The following is a 17,758-nucleotide window of genomic DNA, read 5'->3' on the forward strand; positions in this document are numbered from 1 at the left end:
GCTTGGGGCAGAGAGCAGAGCCTCTGGTGGAGCAGGAGGTTTGGAAGGGGAGGAAAAATTAAATAGGAAATTGCAAGGTGAGGCGAGGAGGACCAGGAAGGCGAGATCTGCTTTCTCTGCCCAGTTTTAACTGGGGCTGGAGCTAGGTGACCTTTAAGGTGCTTTCTTACCCAAACTGTTCTGTGATGATTCCTGCTGTCCAGGTCACTTCCTAAGCAGTAGAGAGCCTTCCTGACACCCGTGGATCCCATTATTTTCCCAGAGTGCCCAGAAACATGGAAAAATCCTCTCTTGGGATAGCCAAGTGAGGTGGTGAGTGAGGGTGGGAGGAGCAGGGACTGAATCCTCTGCTTGTGGTGCTTGGTGGACATTCCAGAGGGGGGCTTTGACTTTCTCTGCTGTTCCCTTGGGAGCTGTGGCAGCCCTTCCTCAAATTCCCGTTCCTGTTTTGGCCAGCAACCCACCAGGCTTGACTGGTTTAAACGGGGAAGGGCTCAACCTTTATGTAGAAAAAAAAAGATCCGATTTTTCAAAGTAATTGAAGCTGTTGCAAGACTCTGAAATTGCTGTGTCAGAGACTCTTAAAAAAATTCAGGAACTTGGGTAGAAATTGCAGGTTTATCTTACTGTGGAATATGTAATACATTGATGTTTAGGTGTGGAGTTGTAGATATTCACTTGAAAGTATTCAAACACAGGAAGGATCTGTGTACCCTGCTGCTTCACGTGGCAGGGCAAGGGCTGGTTTAAAAGAGGGAGTGTGTTAATTAAGAATAGCATATGCTTTTGAGTAGGAGAAGCCAACTGTAATTGTTTTGTGTATAACACAAGCTGTAGCATAATTAAGCTGTTGCTTTAGTGAAAATACTGCTTTTTGAGTTAGAAAAAGGTTAAGTGGTTATGTTTAGCTTGCTCTTTACAGGAAATAGCAAGGAAGTGTTGAGTGTAATTACTGGAGATTAAGATTTTGTTTGGATTTTAACTAACACGTTGGTTAATGTCATGTAAACGCTGTTTGTCTCTTAGACTGGAAAAAGTTTTCCTTTAAAAGGGCAGCTATTGTCTCCTACTTGAATACTTGGACACTCTTGTACCAAATTACTCCTGTTCTAAGGAGAGGTGGCATTCCTCAAACGTCTCTGGAGCATCTATAGGTACTTTGAGCTGAATTAACCAACACAAAGTCAAGCAAAGGCTCAGGCACAGCCTCAGTGCTCAGCATTAAGGGCTGTCCACAGGCAGCTGCATCCAGATGCTGCATCCCTCTGACTGAGCCTGCCAAGGGTTGCACTGTACATTTGGAAACCTTGTTCCTGTTTGGGACCAGCAAAGATCTGTTCATTCTGCCATTTCTGTGCCTGCAGACCTCATAAATCCACCCTCTGCCTTCAGAGCCGAGATGTGCTGCAGGAAACAAATGTCCATGGCACTGGTCTGGCAGCCTCAGAGCTGTTCCTTTTTATCCTTTGTGAGGATGCTGGCCACTGCAGTGATGTCTGGCCCTGTGACACTCCAGAAAGCAGAGGATGGCTGCTGATGTCCTTTATTTATGAAAAGCTAGGGGTGTTTTCAGGCTCCAGAGTACCGGTTTCATCCCAAGCCACAGAGTTGTTCAGTATTTCCAGCTTGGCTCAGAATGTATTTATTTCTCCTACAAATGTCTGTGTAAAGCTCTATAAATATCTTGTATTAGATTGACAAAACCCCCCCAACAATTACAGTACAGGCTGTGTTTGTGTCTGTAGCTTGGTCCCCTCTGCTTTGGCATTCAAGTATTTTCATACAGGTGATGGGACAGAAGGGATTGATTGCTCCAGGACTGACCTGGTTTCCTTCAAGCTGGAAGGGGTCCAAACACTTCACCCAGTGTCTGCAGACCCTGGGAATCTGCAAGTTTTGGTAGAGTCCGTGAAAAGAATTTGAGGAAGGGAGCCTGCCGGTGTGTTTGCTGCCTCCATGTCTGCTTTTCCTTTTAAAAAAAGTGCTCCACAAACCCAAAACTCTGGGAAGCCACTGCTTTAGGGCTTTTTGTTGAGCATAGTATTTCCTTCCATGCATATGCTAAAATGTGTACAGTGAGTCATGAAATCACAGCTTCTAGCAAGCATAAGACTTGCTGAAAATTATGTTATGCATTTTACATTTATTTCCCTTCCCCTGACTGTCTTTACTACTAATTTCCAACTGTGATTATGGTGCAGTTATTAATTAAGTCATTATAGTTAAATGAGTAATCTGCAAGGCTTTGCTTTAGATCACAGCACTGTCTAACTATGACATTACTTAGAGAATGTTTTTATTTTTTGACTGTAATCAGGAAAATATTTTCCCTGTCTTACATTGTGTTTTTTAAAGGGAAATTCTGCGATGAGACTTAAAAGAACCCGAAAACTTCACGTAGACGTTATTGGAGTATTAACTAAACTACCGCTTCAATATTTAAAATAATAATAAAAAAACCCACCTCAACCCCACGTTATCCTGCAGAGCGTGCTGCCATTTTTCAGGGGCAGTTTGCTCAGATTGTTCAGATCCTCAGTGGGCTCTTGAAAAGGCTCCAGGTGCTGAGTCATGTGCACGCTCGGGCAGAGCTGCTGCGGGGAGCCAAGAAGGATTGTTGAGAGAGGAATATTAAAATAGTCTGTTTATGACAGTCATTAATTGGGCTGGCGTGGAGGGTACGGCAGCCTTTTGTGAAAGGTGGCTTTGCAGAGGCTGCCCTCAGCCAGGAGGGATTTGTATCTTATTTGAGTGTTACTGCCTTACAGTGGTCGGTAAAGAGCGGTGAGAAATGCTGAGCTCATATCTTAGTCAGGAAGGAAGGATTTGATGAATTTAAACCATGTGAAACGATGCCTAATTTTATAAGTGGTTAAAGATACATTTCCTGTAGCGGCATCACCTCCAAAGGGTTAATATTTGCCTTCGCTCCCGCTGCAGGTAGCGTGAAGTTCAGCCGAGCTGTAAAGTCAGAAGGATACAGGTGGAAAATACCTTTGGAAGAGAAAATTGTTTGTCCTCATTTCACGCCTCATTAGCCGCACTGCCGGAGGACCCTCCCGCATTGTTCCGGGGTCAGGAGCCTCCCGCGGCGTGGGGGGACCAGGGACATCTCCTCCCCATCCCGGGGCTCTCATCTTCGGACCACCTGCGTTTGGGGTGGAGAGCACCCTCCTCCCCTTGGCTCTCCTGGCACTGGCCTTAACTAGCAAAGGAAAAGAAGGCAGCAATTATGGCACACACAATTAACGAGCTTCTAATCTCCAGCCTAGTGTGTAATTGCTGCTGTCAAATACAATTAGTCTCTGTCCAAGTTCCCTTCCCAGGAGGATGGCCAGGCTGTGGCACACAGGGAGAGGAGGGGGGGGAGTGTCTGAAACTTTAGGAGAGTTTACATTTTCTTGTTGTCTCCCTAATAATCCTCACTCCTCAAATAGAGAAATGTTAATCCAGAGCATTAGGGGAACATGGTGGCCAGCAGAGCAGGTCCGCTCTTGTGTCTGAAGTGTCTTCTGTAAAATTTCTCACCTGAGACTATACCAGCTTAATTACAATTCAGTCAGCACATGTCAGGGATTTACTGGCACCTTCCTGTGAGCCTGACAGGGTTCCAGCACACCACCTGTCCTGCCAGAACAACAGACTGGGGTTGTTACACCTCCCAGGTGTAGTTTGGGGAGCTGGGACCTGGGCCTGGGTTTCTCCTACCCCTGCCAAGCAGATCTCCGTGAGCATCCAGCAACTGCAGCTCCTTTGGGCTTGGTGGCTGAGGACCCTTGGTTGCAGTTCAAAGCCCTACAGCACTTAGAAAGGCCATGATGGATTTCGGTGGCTGCTGAAGGCTGCCACATTCCTGCCAAGGAGAGTGTTTCACCTGTCTGCCGCTGTGTGTGCACCTTGCAGACAGGTACAGGGCAAGGTGATGTGTCCCTGTCCCCAGGGCTGGGTTCTGTGCCTGGGAATGTGGCAGGCTGACACCTGCACTGGAGGAACAGGTGAGCTGGAGGAAGGTGAATTGTGCAGCACAAATGCAGACTGGAATCTGCACTACACATTTGCTGCTGCGGAAATGCTTGAGAAGCTTTGACTGGAGTGATTTTGTTAGAAGTATTCCTTGTCTGCATCCCGCAGAGCTAGATACAGCTGCTACTCTGACTCAAGCTGCATCAGGCTCGGAGGAAGAGGAAAATAACACAATAAGTAGTGCAAACTTCTTCCATGTGGTGTGGTGGCTCAGGTGTGAGATGCTGATGCATCACTCTCGTTTAAGTTGTCTCACTCCTCTGTTTTCAAGGTGCATGGTGATGGAAAACCTCTGTCTTGACCATTTTAAGGCATTAGCCAGGGTTACTTTGAAGATAAGTATTTTGATGAAATGAACCTTTTTTTGCTGATGCCTTTCTCTTCTTCTTAAATATGTATTTATGAGAAGTTATTTAAAGGTTTTGGATGTGGAGAAAAGCCAGAGCAGATGTGGGGGAATTGGGGGCATGATAGATGTGCAGTGCAACAGAGCCTCGTGCCTTGCCAAATAATCTGTGTTTGCTGGGTGTCTGAGCATGCAAAACCAGCCAGGCAGAGTTCCCGTGTTGCTTTGGATAAAACTGGGACGCCCTACATGTAACCCATGCCCAGGATCTAGTTCTTCTGTTAACTCGAAATTATGGTCTTCCATTTTTTTAAAGGCTTTACTGAAACTTGTGCTGTTCCTGCTGTTTTGTAGTGTTTCCATAGGGCTTCTCTGTACCTTCTTTCTGTCAGAATTAGGAGTCCCTTGCCCTGCTTGTAAATAGCTGTGTCCCATTCCATCCCAGCTAATAACTGAGAGTGAGGTCATTTGCATCTCTGTGACTACTTCTGGCTCTCGAGCTTGAAGTGGGTCATTGGGAAGCCCCATGGATTTGCCATCGTGTTATATCTGTTGTAGCCTTTTTTGTGTAGACTGGAACAAAGCTTGGGTGTGGAAATGAAAAATAAACCATCCCTGTCCTGTCTTCAGGGATGGAGCAAGACAGTGTTCTACCAAACCAACCCCCGTCAGGAAACTACTGCTCCTCCTTTGAAATGATGATTTTCATCCCGCTCCCCAAAAATGCTGAGAGAGAAATGGATCATGTTGTGATCATTGGAGAGTTTTGTGATGCAACCCTCGCAAAGAAAATGTTTGTCTCTAATTGTTTTGCATTTCCATAATGCTTAGTATGATAAAACCAGCTTCTCTTTCTCCTTTATTTTTCAATCATGATTAGGCTTTAATGTTGTTAAAGCTTATAAGTGAGTTTGAGCCACTGTCTTGTTGAAGAGAAGATGGAGCTGAAATTTTCAGTGAGGCATTGGACAGGGTTTTTAATGTGTCTGTCATTATATGTTAACCTCTGAACTGGGACACGACGTCTGTTTTATGGCTGACAACAATTTAAAAGTATACATCTTGACATGGTGGATAAAGGAAGAAGGGGGAGTGGGGAAGAAAAAAAGAATTAATGATGTTAGCAAATATTAGTCCCTGTATTTCCATTTTGTTCCGAAAGTGGCTGTCAGGCTTTGAGGCTGCCTGGAGCAGCATTGCCAGTGACAGCCAGCCAGGATGCCATTGTCCCTTGGATCAAGCTGGGCTGGTATTGACAAATCCAGTGCACTGAGGCAGGGACGAGGATGCTCCACTGTCTGTTCCTGGAGGTGTGTGGCTTTTCTTCTGGCATTCCTGGTGACATTTGAGAAGGATAGTTCTGGGCTTAGTGGAGTTCCCTGCGCCAGTCCCTAAGCCCGGCTGGAGTCAGGGGAATTGCAGATGTCTCTTCAGGAGTACGTTTGCTGCATACTGAAGCCTAGATTTGCCCGTGATTTATGCTGGTTTTGGCCAGCCAGACCCGCCCACCAAAGTTAACTGTCACAGGGTCAGTGACTTCGACATCAGCCTTAATTGTACACCAGCCACAAAGAATCAGTGGGCTAGAGGAAAAGATGAGAAATTTCACTGTTTAAGGCATGTCTTACGCTTCTCTATCGTCTTTCCCCCTATTTTTTACATGCCACTGCCTGTGCTTTGGCATGCGAGTGCAATCCTCCAAGGCGTCTTCACGTGCTGTCACAAATTCCTCTTTATTCCCACAGTTTTTAACTGGCATTTTAAGAGCAATGTCTTGTCCTGATGGAGTCCATAGCAATTTTGCCTTTCCTACAGCACCTCTCTTGCATGGTCCAACTGTAGATGCTGCTGCTGTCGTCTCCCTTGGGTTCAGGTTCCAAATTATGGGAGCCCTGGGTCATCCTGTTCCTTGTTAGTTAAGCTGTGCATCTGCAGTGCTTCTGGACAGTGCTGCCAGCAGTGAAAGAAATGGAGCTGGCTTAATTGAGAGCCACATAGTTAATTATTAGTGCCTTTTTAACGGAGGAGAGGCAGGAAAATTGCAGTGTCAGTTTTTAATTTCATTGTGGTTTGCGGGGTAATGTGACTTGAAACTCATGAGTCATTATCTGCATGTAGGTAGCCCTAAAAGCCCTCTTTTGCTGTAAAAATGTCGAGACATTTAAGAAGGAAAAAGGCATCTGTGTGTCACTGATTCCTTCAGCAGGATGTACAACAAATAAAAACACCAGTTGCTGTCAGTAGCTGTGACGTGATTTGGAGGGAACTGCTGCTTCTTGCCCCACTTTTTGTGTCCCTGAGTTTGGAACATCGTGCTCAGATATTGCGTGGAAGTTCTGGCAGGCTGGGCAGCAGGGATTTTGGAAGAGGGCTGATGAGCTCATGGATAGGCAGGTTGTCAAAGGCAGCTGGAAAGAAACCAGTTTGTATCTGCATTGAAAGAAAGCAGTTTGTATCTGTGCTGCAGCAGAGTTAACTCCTCTGGCAAGCCTGGAATCATTCCCCTTTGAAAGTCCAGTTGAGGATGAATGGTGGAGCTTTGTCTCTGTCTTTATGGCTAAATATTGAGAAAACAGAATCTTTTCCTGGACCTTCTTCATAAACTTGTTCTACATATCAAGGACTGTGATGGAATAAGCTTGCTTCAACATTCATAAATTGAATACTGAATTACCTATTTCTGTGTGAAAGAGATGAGATAAAAGCTACTTGGACAAAGTAACTTGTATATGGATTCAAAGCCAGAGAAGTTTTTGCCTGAGTGTTTTTGGGAAAGCCTTTATCACTAAGTTTCCCGATGACCTTATGTGTACTCAATCAACGTGATTAATCTTTGGTAGAAATGCATTTGTTGTGCAAAGAAAATGAACTTAATCCTAGAAATCTTTTTTTTTTTTTAACAATTTCTGCCTCTAGAAAGATTAAATTATTTTTTCAAATGTTTTTTCTGACTTGGGAGAAAAGCTACTACTAAGAACTAGAGTGGGAAGAGATAAAAGAGTATAGATTAAAATTTTTTTGCGGTTTCTGACACTGATTGGATGCCTGTCGTCCCTCAGTATCAAACAGGATAGACTAGTAGTGAGTATAGCTTCATTGTATAGGAAGTACTCTTCTGTGCACTTTCAGGTGATCTGAAATTAATTTTATTTTATTAGTGGAATCGAAGTAATTGATGGACAGTAAGGTTCCCCGCTAAATAAATTTTTAAGAGGGGCACTGCACTGTACAGACTCTGAAGCCCTTTCCTTTGAAGAAAGGAGAACTTCATGTCACTTCCCACTCTAAATTAGAGAGAGCCCACTTGCCGTGGAATAGTCTTCAAAGCCAATTTCCTTTCCATGTGTTCTTATAAAGAAGTATGTCTGTGATATCTGCAAACCTAATGTTATGGCTTTGGGCTGGTACAGGAGAACTCAAAGGTGGAACTGGTTGGCTCAAGCTGGGCGGAATATAAATGTATTACAGGGAACTAGTACGTTGATTTAAAACAAAAACAAACTGAAGAGCAGGAAGAAAGACAAATATAAGTACGTTTTTAAAAATCCACATCTTTCTAGGTTGAATTCTGATGGGATAGCAATGCTTTTGGGTGTAATGAAGCTGATGAGAGGGATGAAATACCTCTCCTGTGTGAAAAGGCTGAGAGAACTGGGATTGTGCAGCCTGGGCAAGAGAAGGCTTCAGGGTGATCCAATTGTGGCCTTCCAGTACCTGAAGGGAATCTACAGGAAAGATGCAGAAAGCCTATTTGCAATAGCTGGAGCGACAGGACAAGGGGGAATGACTTCAAAGTGAAAGAGAGTAGGTTTAGATTAGATATCAGAAAACAATTCTCCCCTGTGAGGGGGAGGAAACTCTGACACAGGTTGCCCAGAAAAGCTGTGGCTGCCCCATCCCTGGGAGTGTTCCAGGCCAAGGTTGCACAGAGCTTGGAGCACCCTGGTCTAGTAGAAGGTGTCCCTGCTCATGACAGGAGGGTGAAACTAGATGATTTTTAAGGTTCCTTCCAACCCGAATCATTCCAGGGTTCTCTGATTCTGTGTATTGCAGCTACAGAGAAGCTGCAAGAGGCTGGGACTTTGCTCCTGATCTTTTCTCACACTAGGCGTGTCACTGCCATCACAGAAAGCCTCAGACCTGTCCACTGGCAGCAGCAAGTTGCAATTAAGGGGCTGGTTCTGTAAGGAATTGCTGCTGCAAATTCCAAACCAGTTTTGGCTGCTTATCTGAAAAGCAAAATACTTAATGCAGTGGAAGAGTTGGGGTTTGTGGTTCTCTGCACCCCTAATTGGGTCAGGCTTTCAGACAGCAGGCACTTACCCCTGCTCAAAGTCTGGCATCAATGTGAAGTCAGGCAATTGAAGATCCCAGGCTGCAGGATGGTTTTTTGAAAAGGTAGGCCTGGGGCTCCGTATCGATCAATCATTATTCTAATTGTTCTTTTCTATTATGGGGGGAATCATTCAGAATCCTAGAGTTCCCGGGAGTAAATCATTTGGAAATGCTGCCCATTATAAAATTTAATTTTAGATCTATATTAAATAGATTTATAAAGGCAAGCTTTGCAATCTAGTAACAGAATATTATGCTGCCTCACAGAGGCTTAGCTTTTGGGTCCTGAAGGGCCAGGACTGGGAATGAGAGTTGGGAATATGGTGGGAGTCAGGATGCTGGACCAATCTTTCTTTTTCTTTCAGACAACAGAGAAGAGGGGAAAGGAGAGCAAAACCGGATTTGGAGGCCCAGTCATCAGCTCATTATATCAAGAAGAAGAAATAATCAGGTGATTATCTGTGCTGGAATTCGGTTTAAAACAGTGTTTTTCTAATGTCATTTTGTTAAGCTTTTTTTTTTTTTTTTTTTAATATTGCACAAGTGTGGTGGCAGCTACAACAGGATAATAAATGACAGGAAAGAACTTTTCAGGTCCATAATCATTTAAATCAATATCTGCCTGTATCATTGCCAGGTAGTAACCTTTCCCTAGTGCAAGATGTGGGGGAAGGGCAAGGCTTCCCATTTTTCAGTTATATGGCTTAAAAAAAAAAGGCAATATTGGATATTTTTAATAGAAAGCTATTCAGGCACTGCCTTTTTCAAATAGTTATTTCTTTACCAATACATTCATTAAGGACTGTTCAGTGAAGGTTTTAGTGTTGGACAATGTTTGCCTTCAGGGACAGTTTGTGCCTTATATCAAATTAATTTTTTTCTAGGTTGTGCAGCTAGAAAAGCCAGCTCTGCATTTACTGAACTAGAGTGGCTGCTACTTAAAACTGTCAAGGTGCAAGTAGTAAGTGACATGAGCTACTTAATCAGGACACCTGGGTGGTTTTTGTCTGGTTTATTTTTTGCTGTTCCAGGCTACTAATCATGGGTATGATATTAAACTCCAGTACCTAAATGATTTTGTGGAAGAAATATTAGAATACTGTATTGTATTTTTAGTTAAAATGAACAGGCAGAGAAGACTAAATTTTTGACAGTGTTTCCTGACATGTAGTCACCCATTTACATGTGTATGATCCCATTTTTTAATTAATGCCTTGCATCTTTTTACATCCAGGAAATTAAACACTCATTCCTTCACATGCAGTCTCCAGTGGAGAACTTACCTAAAGAGCAAAAACTCTAGCACAGCATTTCTTTGACCTGTTGTCACACACAAACCAAGGAACAGGAATCTTGATCAGGTGGCTCCTAACCCTTTGCAAAGAGCTCAGGTAGGAATGGAGGCAGCTGTTGTAAGCAGGCAGGGTGGCAGTTGTGTGCTTGGCAGTAATGCAGGCATTTCCCTGGGGGCTGCAATCCACTTTAGAGTGGAGTGGAGCAGAGTGGAGTACTTGGCCAGGAATAGCTTCCTGCCCTTGCATGGAGAGCCAACCCATCTTTGACTTGCCCTGGCCCTCGAGCAGAGGCGCTCAGGTGTGACCTTGGTTTAACACACTGTTTGAGGAATGGCACTTCTGCTGGCCACCAGCTCCTTTTTTGTCCCTGCTCCATCAGTGCGGGTCTCAGCCAACATCCTTGATCTCACAGTTTGACTTTGTGGTTTAAATCCTGTTCAAGCTCTCCTTTTAAGGGTGGAGCATATCCCTACAGTGCTGTCAGAATCTTGGTTATTTCAAGTGCTGCCTCTGCCCTTTCTTGGGTTTGAAATACAACATAGTGTACAGAAAAACAGAATTTTCTGTGGTTCATTTGACCAGCCTAAACCTTTTCATGTGTTTTTTTTATGTCCAAGAGTACAGCTGCAAATACTTTTTTCCCAAACATACCGTGAAGAGTAGGTACTGTTTGTTTAGCACAGCACAGCTGTCCTTACAGATGAGGCTGTAGGCAGGTGTAGTCTCCTGCACAGCTAGAACAGGGCGATTCTGCTGGAATTTGTTGAATGAAGTGTCCTGACTCTGCTGGCAGAGTGGAAACTGATGTAGTCTGTCAGCACAGTTTGACTCCCAGGCATCAATGTCTTCCCTGCAAGGCAGGAATGAGCAAGTGTCACCATCATCTCCCCACAAGTGGTACAGCTTCACATTTCCTGGCTCTTTTGTCTACGACTGTTCATTCTCTTCCTGGAACAGGGAATAAGCATGCACATATAGGCACATCTCTGGTATGATAATTCCACTAATAAAGGCATAGCCTTAAACAGCAAAATTGCTCTGGTACCAAGCTTGAAGCAGATAAACCAAAGAGGGAGTGGCTCTAAACATTGGATTTCGTGTCCAAGTTTGTCTAGAGCAAGTACTGGTTCCATAGCTGGACCTGAGAAAGGTGACTTGTGAAGCTGTGAGTGGTTACTTACAAAAACATATGCTTAGCATTCAGTAATACTTCATAAAACAGAATGTTATCATAAAAAATAAGGCATCTTCTGTAGAGAAAGAACATGAAAAATTTTAAGGGGAAAGAAATCTGATCGGCTTGAGCTTAGATAAGCTTTTACACATGGATAGTTCTGGGTATGTCCCGTGCTGTCTGTTCAGTGTGTACCTGTGTGCTGCCTCAAAACCTGCTGAGAAAAGAAACTTTGATGCAGAGTCTTTTATTGACTCAGTCGTCTACGGTGGGTCCTCTGAAGCTTTGCAACAAGCTTGCAAAAATTTGAATAGAAATCAAACCACTTTAGTTTGTTTGCCGGTGCTGTTGATAGCGCAAGTATTTTCTTGTTACAGGATCACTGAAGAAGCCCAGAATAAGTAAGAAAACTCCCTTGTTTTGTGTACTAAAAGCTAAAACAAACAAACAAAAAAAAGCTTTAGTCTTTATCAGGCCTGAGTCCTGACAGATTGCTGGAAACAATTTCTCAGCAGGTATTACTCTGCCAAACACACCCTACCGTGTGCCCTTTAGGATTCTGCTGATCCGAAGGCAGGAAAAGGCTGCTGATTTATCTGGAGCCACAACCTCACTTTGCACCAGGAGAATGACCAGAATGCATGGTGTGGAGTGTTGAAGGGTCACTTAAGCAGGTCCACTTGTTTTATTCTTTACCAGAACCTTTAGATTAGTTTATCAAACCATTTTAGCCCTCCAAGCTGTTGCTGTGTAGTATGAAGAGAAGAGGTTTTGTTTTAAATAGAATAAACCCCTAGTTTGCCATCAGCAGTAGTTAGCAACAAAGCAGCAGTGCCGCTGATTTCAAACTGACTGTCTAAAATTATGCCTAAATAGTGCTTACATTCCTTTTGTGGAATGAAATGCTTGGGGCTTAGGATGCAGATCTGTAAATGATGGACAGAGTGATGTTACCATACCGTGCCCTAAAGTGGATCAGCAATAGGAGGAACTCGGGTTGTGCCAGGGCCACTTTTTTCCCTTATCACTAATTATCTCAAATGTTTCTAATTGAGAACAAGATAGAAAAATGGTCAGTCTGGGCTCACAGTACATTGCACTGATTCCAAATAAATTCAAGAGCATCCACAGAAACAGGTTATACCGATCTAATTAAATCAATTTAGAAAGAGATTCAGTTAAATCAGTGCAATTTGTATGTTCATAGATCAGCCCTCAAATCAGGAGAAGGTCTCTTGAGCTAATGAGGCATAGCAGTTATTTACTTTGGGGTACTGGGCACCGGTCATCAATTAGGAGTCATTAATAAACCCTGGCAATAAAGAGCTCGAGTACCCCCAGTGAGTAATGGGGAGCAGTCGCAGGATGTATTAGCATAGTGCACTGCCTCTGGGTTTCTCTGCAAATCACTTCTCTCCCCTCGGGCATTGCATAAAACTCCTGCGTGCTGGTGACTGATGATGGGACTCGGAGGTTCCCTTGGAAGGAAAAATTTAGAAGTTATCAGTGATTTCAGGCTAGGTATAGTGGTGGTTTGGTTTGTTTGTTTTTTTACCGCTACATAAAGCTTTATGTCCCTTTTCTGGTCTTATTACCAGAACAAAGCAGTAGTAGTGGAGCTCTTTCATGATCAAAGCACTCTATAATTGGAGTTTCACAAACCTGGGAAATGACCAGTGATCTGAGGTTGATTGATGTGTTACCAGTATAAATCTCATCCGAGATACAATCTCAGACGTATGCCAAAAGCACCATAGCCTTGGAAATCCAGCTTTATTTTTCAGTGTTTTTTTAAAGCTGGAGCAAGGAGTAGGCAGTTTATAAGTGTTTTCAGGAAACAAATACACTGATTTGGCAGGTGGAGGATGAGAAATATCATTGCCAAACGTCCGTGTCCCTTTCCACTTCCACAGGAGGAACCCTCCTGCACTCTGCCACGCGCTGCTTCCTCGGGGCCTTGGCATGCCAGGATGGGAATGACATCTGCCAGTCAGCACAGAGGCCTCCCTGAGCTGTTTTACACTTCTTCCATCCAGAGGGATGCGGAAGAAACCCTTATCTGGTCGAAACTACCACCCTTCCCCAAACATTTGGAGCAACCCCGTTCATGAGCGGGGCAACATTTCGGATGTGGGTACAGAGCAGGCACCCCTGGGTGTGCAGGACGTGCCTGATGCCATGCAATCCATCAGAATTGTATTAATCCCACTAACGCAGCCGCCATCTGGTCCTGCTGCCGGGCCGGCTCGTGCGAGCCCCCGTGATGGATGGCCCTGGGAATTGATTAGTTGTTGTGCGAGACAAATGAACTGTTTTGGCAGAAAATACCAGAGGTCGCTGCATGTGGTCAGGCACAAAGGCTGCTGAATTTTAAAGAGCTGCTTCCAGCATCCATTGCAAGGATGCTGCTTCAGAGCAGCGATGGCTTTTGGGATGAGCCCAGAGCTCCGGAGCACGGTTGGGGTTTTGTTGTCTCCCTCCAGCTCTACTTTGGGAACTCCAGCACTGGAAATGAGTGTAAAGCTGCAGAGATGTGCGGCATCCATGTTGGGAATTACGGGCTGGTGTTATGAGTGTGGGTGGCCACGCCACAGATGTGTCACTCACGTAAGTGCTGGGCTGTGCAATCCCTGTGGGAGAGCTTTCCTGGTTCTCTGGAGCCCAGGCAGCCCATGGTGTGCTCAAGCAAAACACCTGCAGGTCCTGGCAGCTGGGACTTGGGGTTTTTCAGGTCAGTGTTGCTTAGAAAGGGGTGCTCTCACGGTGAGTTCAGCGGACCAAGCTTTTGACTTCAAGATGATTGCCAAGTTTATTGCTTCCCCCCTTTTTACTGTCCCCGGAGCAGTGGCCTTTGGGGCTTTGCTTTGTGGTGCAAAGGGCTCAAGGCTGCCTTCCCTTTGGAAAGCACATCCTTCTGGGATGGCTCCCACGTGGCATTTTCCCAGCTGCCTCCTCTGGGGTGCCGCACCGAGGTGGGGAATTGGATGACACATGTCCCGCCATGTCCCGGCGGGGCTCTCGCAGGGATGGCACACGAGTGTGCCAGCAAGTGGGCAACACTTCCCTCGGGACGGCCTGCCGGCTCAAAATAAACTTGAGTTATGGATTTATTCAGCTTGTAAAACCTCAGCTGGCATAAATAATTGAGAAAGCAAAGGTTTGTCTGTGGAGCGTACCTCAGGGACCTGCTCCTGCCTCCCTCCCTCGCACCACCCTTTCTTATGAAAATGATCCCAGTTGCACTGATAGATAATAACAACACCAAGCAATTAAAAGCTATGGGTGGCTGGAGAGAGGAGAAAAGGTTCAGTTAATGAGCTTTTCCTCTTCCTGTGCCCAGGAGAGCCTCCGAAGTGACGAGGCGATTAAAGCGAAGAGATAATTATAGATTATGTGAAAATGGGTCCCTTGGGGGGCCAAGGGCCTCGACATAAGCAGCGAGTGTTGCGAGTGCCTCTCGGCTCCCCGCACACGTCCCGTTCCGCTCCGCCGCCGCGCCGCCCGCTCGGCAGCGCCGTGCCAAGCGCACGGGCACAGCCACCTGTTAGCGGCACCCGGGGCCACTCCACAGCTAATCCACTGGGATGTGCCTTGGACCAGCCCCAGGAAAAGGGGAGAGGATGCCCAAAGTAGAGCCTGGTCTCAGCCCTCTGCCCTGAGCTTTGTGCTGGAGGTAACCTGCGGAGGGGGAGGAAGGGGACAGGGCATACCTGGAGGGTATTCTCTGCACAAGGGTAAAATAATGTCAATTTCAAATCTCTTCTTTGGCCTTTTCAGTGGCAGCCTTGGTGCTGTTTAGAAAGCAAGGAGTTTTACAGCACTCCAGATAAGAAGGAAATGATCAACTGGCAGCAGATCTTTTCCATGAGCTGTTTTAAACCTATTGGCTCAACACGTGTGTTTTGGACAGCCTGTGGAGAAGGCTTGCAAAGCCTTCTAAGCCTGGGGAGAGATGACTTGGTATCAGTTCTTCCAAATCCTTCTATTCAAGGATGGAAAAAGCTGCCCATGTGTTACTGCAGGCAACAGGTACACTTCAACTCATCTTTCAATCATAATTGACATCTCTTACTGGGGGTGGGGGAGAGCACAAGGAGGTAACTTTGGGGGCCATCAGCGAGGGAGAAGAGAAACCCTCTAGCCCTCCTCAGGAAATAGATAAAAAAGCTCTACCTACCTCAGGTGCTTACTGACTTGAAGACTCCTTTTTATCTTGACAATCTGACATGGAAAGAAAATTGCACCCGAGTGTTCCTTTTAGCTACAGGTTTTGCATTATAGTGCACATCTCCGTTAGGTTGACTTTCGTGATGTTTCTCATCTGAAGATGTCCTGAATACTGTATTTTTTATGTAAATTGAGATTTTTCTGAAAATACTGATGGAAATGCTATGGGTTCTCTCCCTCGTAACATTATCTGAGCATGTCTTTGCACTGTCACTTTTGTATTTTTCACGTGGTTTTGCCTGTTTCTGTCAGTTTCTGGGCCTTGCTGCTGAATCTTACCATCTTTACGAGGAGTGCAAATTCCTGCTAGGAACAGGTCTGATGAATCATTACATCCTTTTTCTTTTCCTGTAGCTACTACAGTGGAGGTATTATTATATACACATGTAAAATAAAGGAGGCGGGAAAAGCCCAGCTGCCAAGTTTTCAAGCTCTGTTTCTTATTTGTATTGTGTGCAGAGTCAGCTCATAACAGTAACTTCTTGTTATTCCATTCACACCATTCAAGAATGTCTTCCCTAGTATTGGTCCCTCTAAAAATCTGGGTTTAACTCCTCTGAGCTATTTCCTCAGTTTCCCTTCCCGGTTTTAGCTGGATCAGATTGTTTTAAATGTCTGGAGTGCAGCTTCATATGACTACTTTATTTGTAGGTAAAATGTTCTCATTATGACCGGAAAGGGCTTGTTTCTCTTTGTTAATATTTATAGAAAAGTTGGATATAATATATGCTTAATTTTTTTAAGGAGGGCATCAGGAGCAAAGGAATGGTGTAAAGATTGAGAAATAAATGCAGAGTAGAAGAACGAAATTTCCCGAAACCTTCTCTTCGGGTGGGGAAATTGGTATTCTGGATTAATTCCATTGTGGAGACTTCTGAAAGAAAAGTGGTTTTTTGGAATGGGGATATATAGAGCATTTGCAGAGTTGGTTATTCCAGAAAACTAAATCATATCCAAATAGCTGTGTCAGGTCATTTTCCCCTTACAGACAATAATATCCTCGGGTAAAGACTTTAAAATCCTGTCTGGAGGCTGTGGTGGGAAAATGGACTGGCTGTGGTAGGTCAGGATTGCTGTGCCCTCTCTGCTGGCACAGACCCTGCAGATGCTCCCTGTGGAGCACACTCAGGTCCTTTATGGCTGCCACATCCCTGCTGGTACCTCTGGTGCTGCCCTGTGAGGTCTGTCAGGGCTCTGCAGCGTGTGCAATGACCAGGTGGCTTCCCTGCCAGGGAGGGAAGGGCACAGCCCAAGCTCATGGTTGTGACGTGGAAAATCACCCAGGAGTAACTGGGGATGGTTGTGGGCCTCTCTAGTGAGAAGGGACTGGCGTTTGCTTTGGTGTTATGGAAGAAAGAGCGAGCTGTAATAAATGAGGGAGGTGTGGCTGTGCGATGGGGAACCGAGTTCGGCTTTGTACAGCATTCAGAACTGTACAGCATTGTCTGAAAAGCAGCTTCTCCCAAAAGGCTGCTGTCGGCAGCCAGGGTTGTGTTGGAGAGGTTGGACTAACAAGGTAGGACTGGAGAGACTTCCCAGCATATCACATCAGCCCTTGTTAGCAGGAGCAGGCATGTCTTGTGACCTCCATCATGAGTCTGTCAAGCTCCATCTCGAGCAGTATAAGCTTTTGCCTTTTCTAATCCCGCTGTGAGATTCTTTTTTTTTCCCGGAATTCAAGGTAATTACATTTAAAGCATGCAGTGATCCGTTTCCCTGGAGCTTGTGTGTAACGAGCGGGCAAGACCTCCAACGAATGAGTTCATGACAAACCGGTCAAGAAGCTGGGAGCCTCCTGTGATGTCCTTAGGTCTAAACACAGAGTGTGAAATCCTATGTGTGGTTCCCAGCTCTTCACTAGAAAGGTGCAGCTCAGGTGTTCCTGCAGGGACTGCCTGTGTACAAAGAGTAGGGCTGACGTGCTGGAGAGCAGTGCTACTGAGGGAGCAAGGTGAGAGAGCGAGGGCAGAGGAAGTGACTTCTTTGGAGAAAGCAGTGATCTGTCACTGGAGCAAGTATCAGTGCTTTTCCCCACCTTTTTCTGGCACCATGGCAGGACACAGATGCTTGAGGTCTGAAGAATCATAATGTAACTCAGTAAGCCAGATACACAACAATAAAAGACAGAGTTGGGTCACGGTGCTCTGCCTGCCCTGATGGGAGCAGAGGACATGGCCTCGCTGGCATTTCATTTTTGGGGGACTGCAGGTTTTGTTTGTAACCCATTGCTCAGAAATGCAGATGTTATCTAGATTTTACTTTTCCTTCCTGACATTTTTCAGCCTATGAGTTCAAGAGCAATGCAGATGAATAGAAGTGCTGTTGCCTTTAGCACCAGGGGATCAGTTCTCAAATTTC

The 17,758-nt window shown here is 45.1% G+C and overlaps 1 protein-coding gene across 2 annotated transcripts in view; it reads left to right on the forward strand.

Moving 5' to 3' along the window:
- ACBD6 (acyl-CoA binding domain containing 6) overlaps positions 1-17,758 on the forward strand; it is an 84,725-nt gene that overhangs the window by 16,480 nt on the left and 50,487 nt on the right. For both annotated transcript variants that reach the window (XM_066192134.1, XM_066192135.1), the window contains exon 4: positions 9,070-9,155. In XM_066192134.1, coding sequence (XP_066048231.1) covers positions 9,070-9,155 — 86 coding nt within the window. The remainder of the gene's footprint in view (positions 1-9,069; positions 9,156-17,758) is intronic.

This window comes from Chamaea fasciata, unplaced genomic scaffold (genome assembly GCF_029207755.1).
Source record: "Chamaea fasciata isolate MVZ Bird 193981 ecotype frontalis unplaced genomic scaffold, bChaFas1.0.hap1 SCAF_10, whole genome shotgun sequence".
In the NCBI taxonomy this organism is placed as follows: Eukaryota; Metazoa; Chordata; class Aves; order Passeriformes; family Sylviidae; genus Chamaea; species Chamaea fasciata.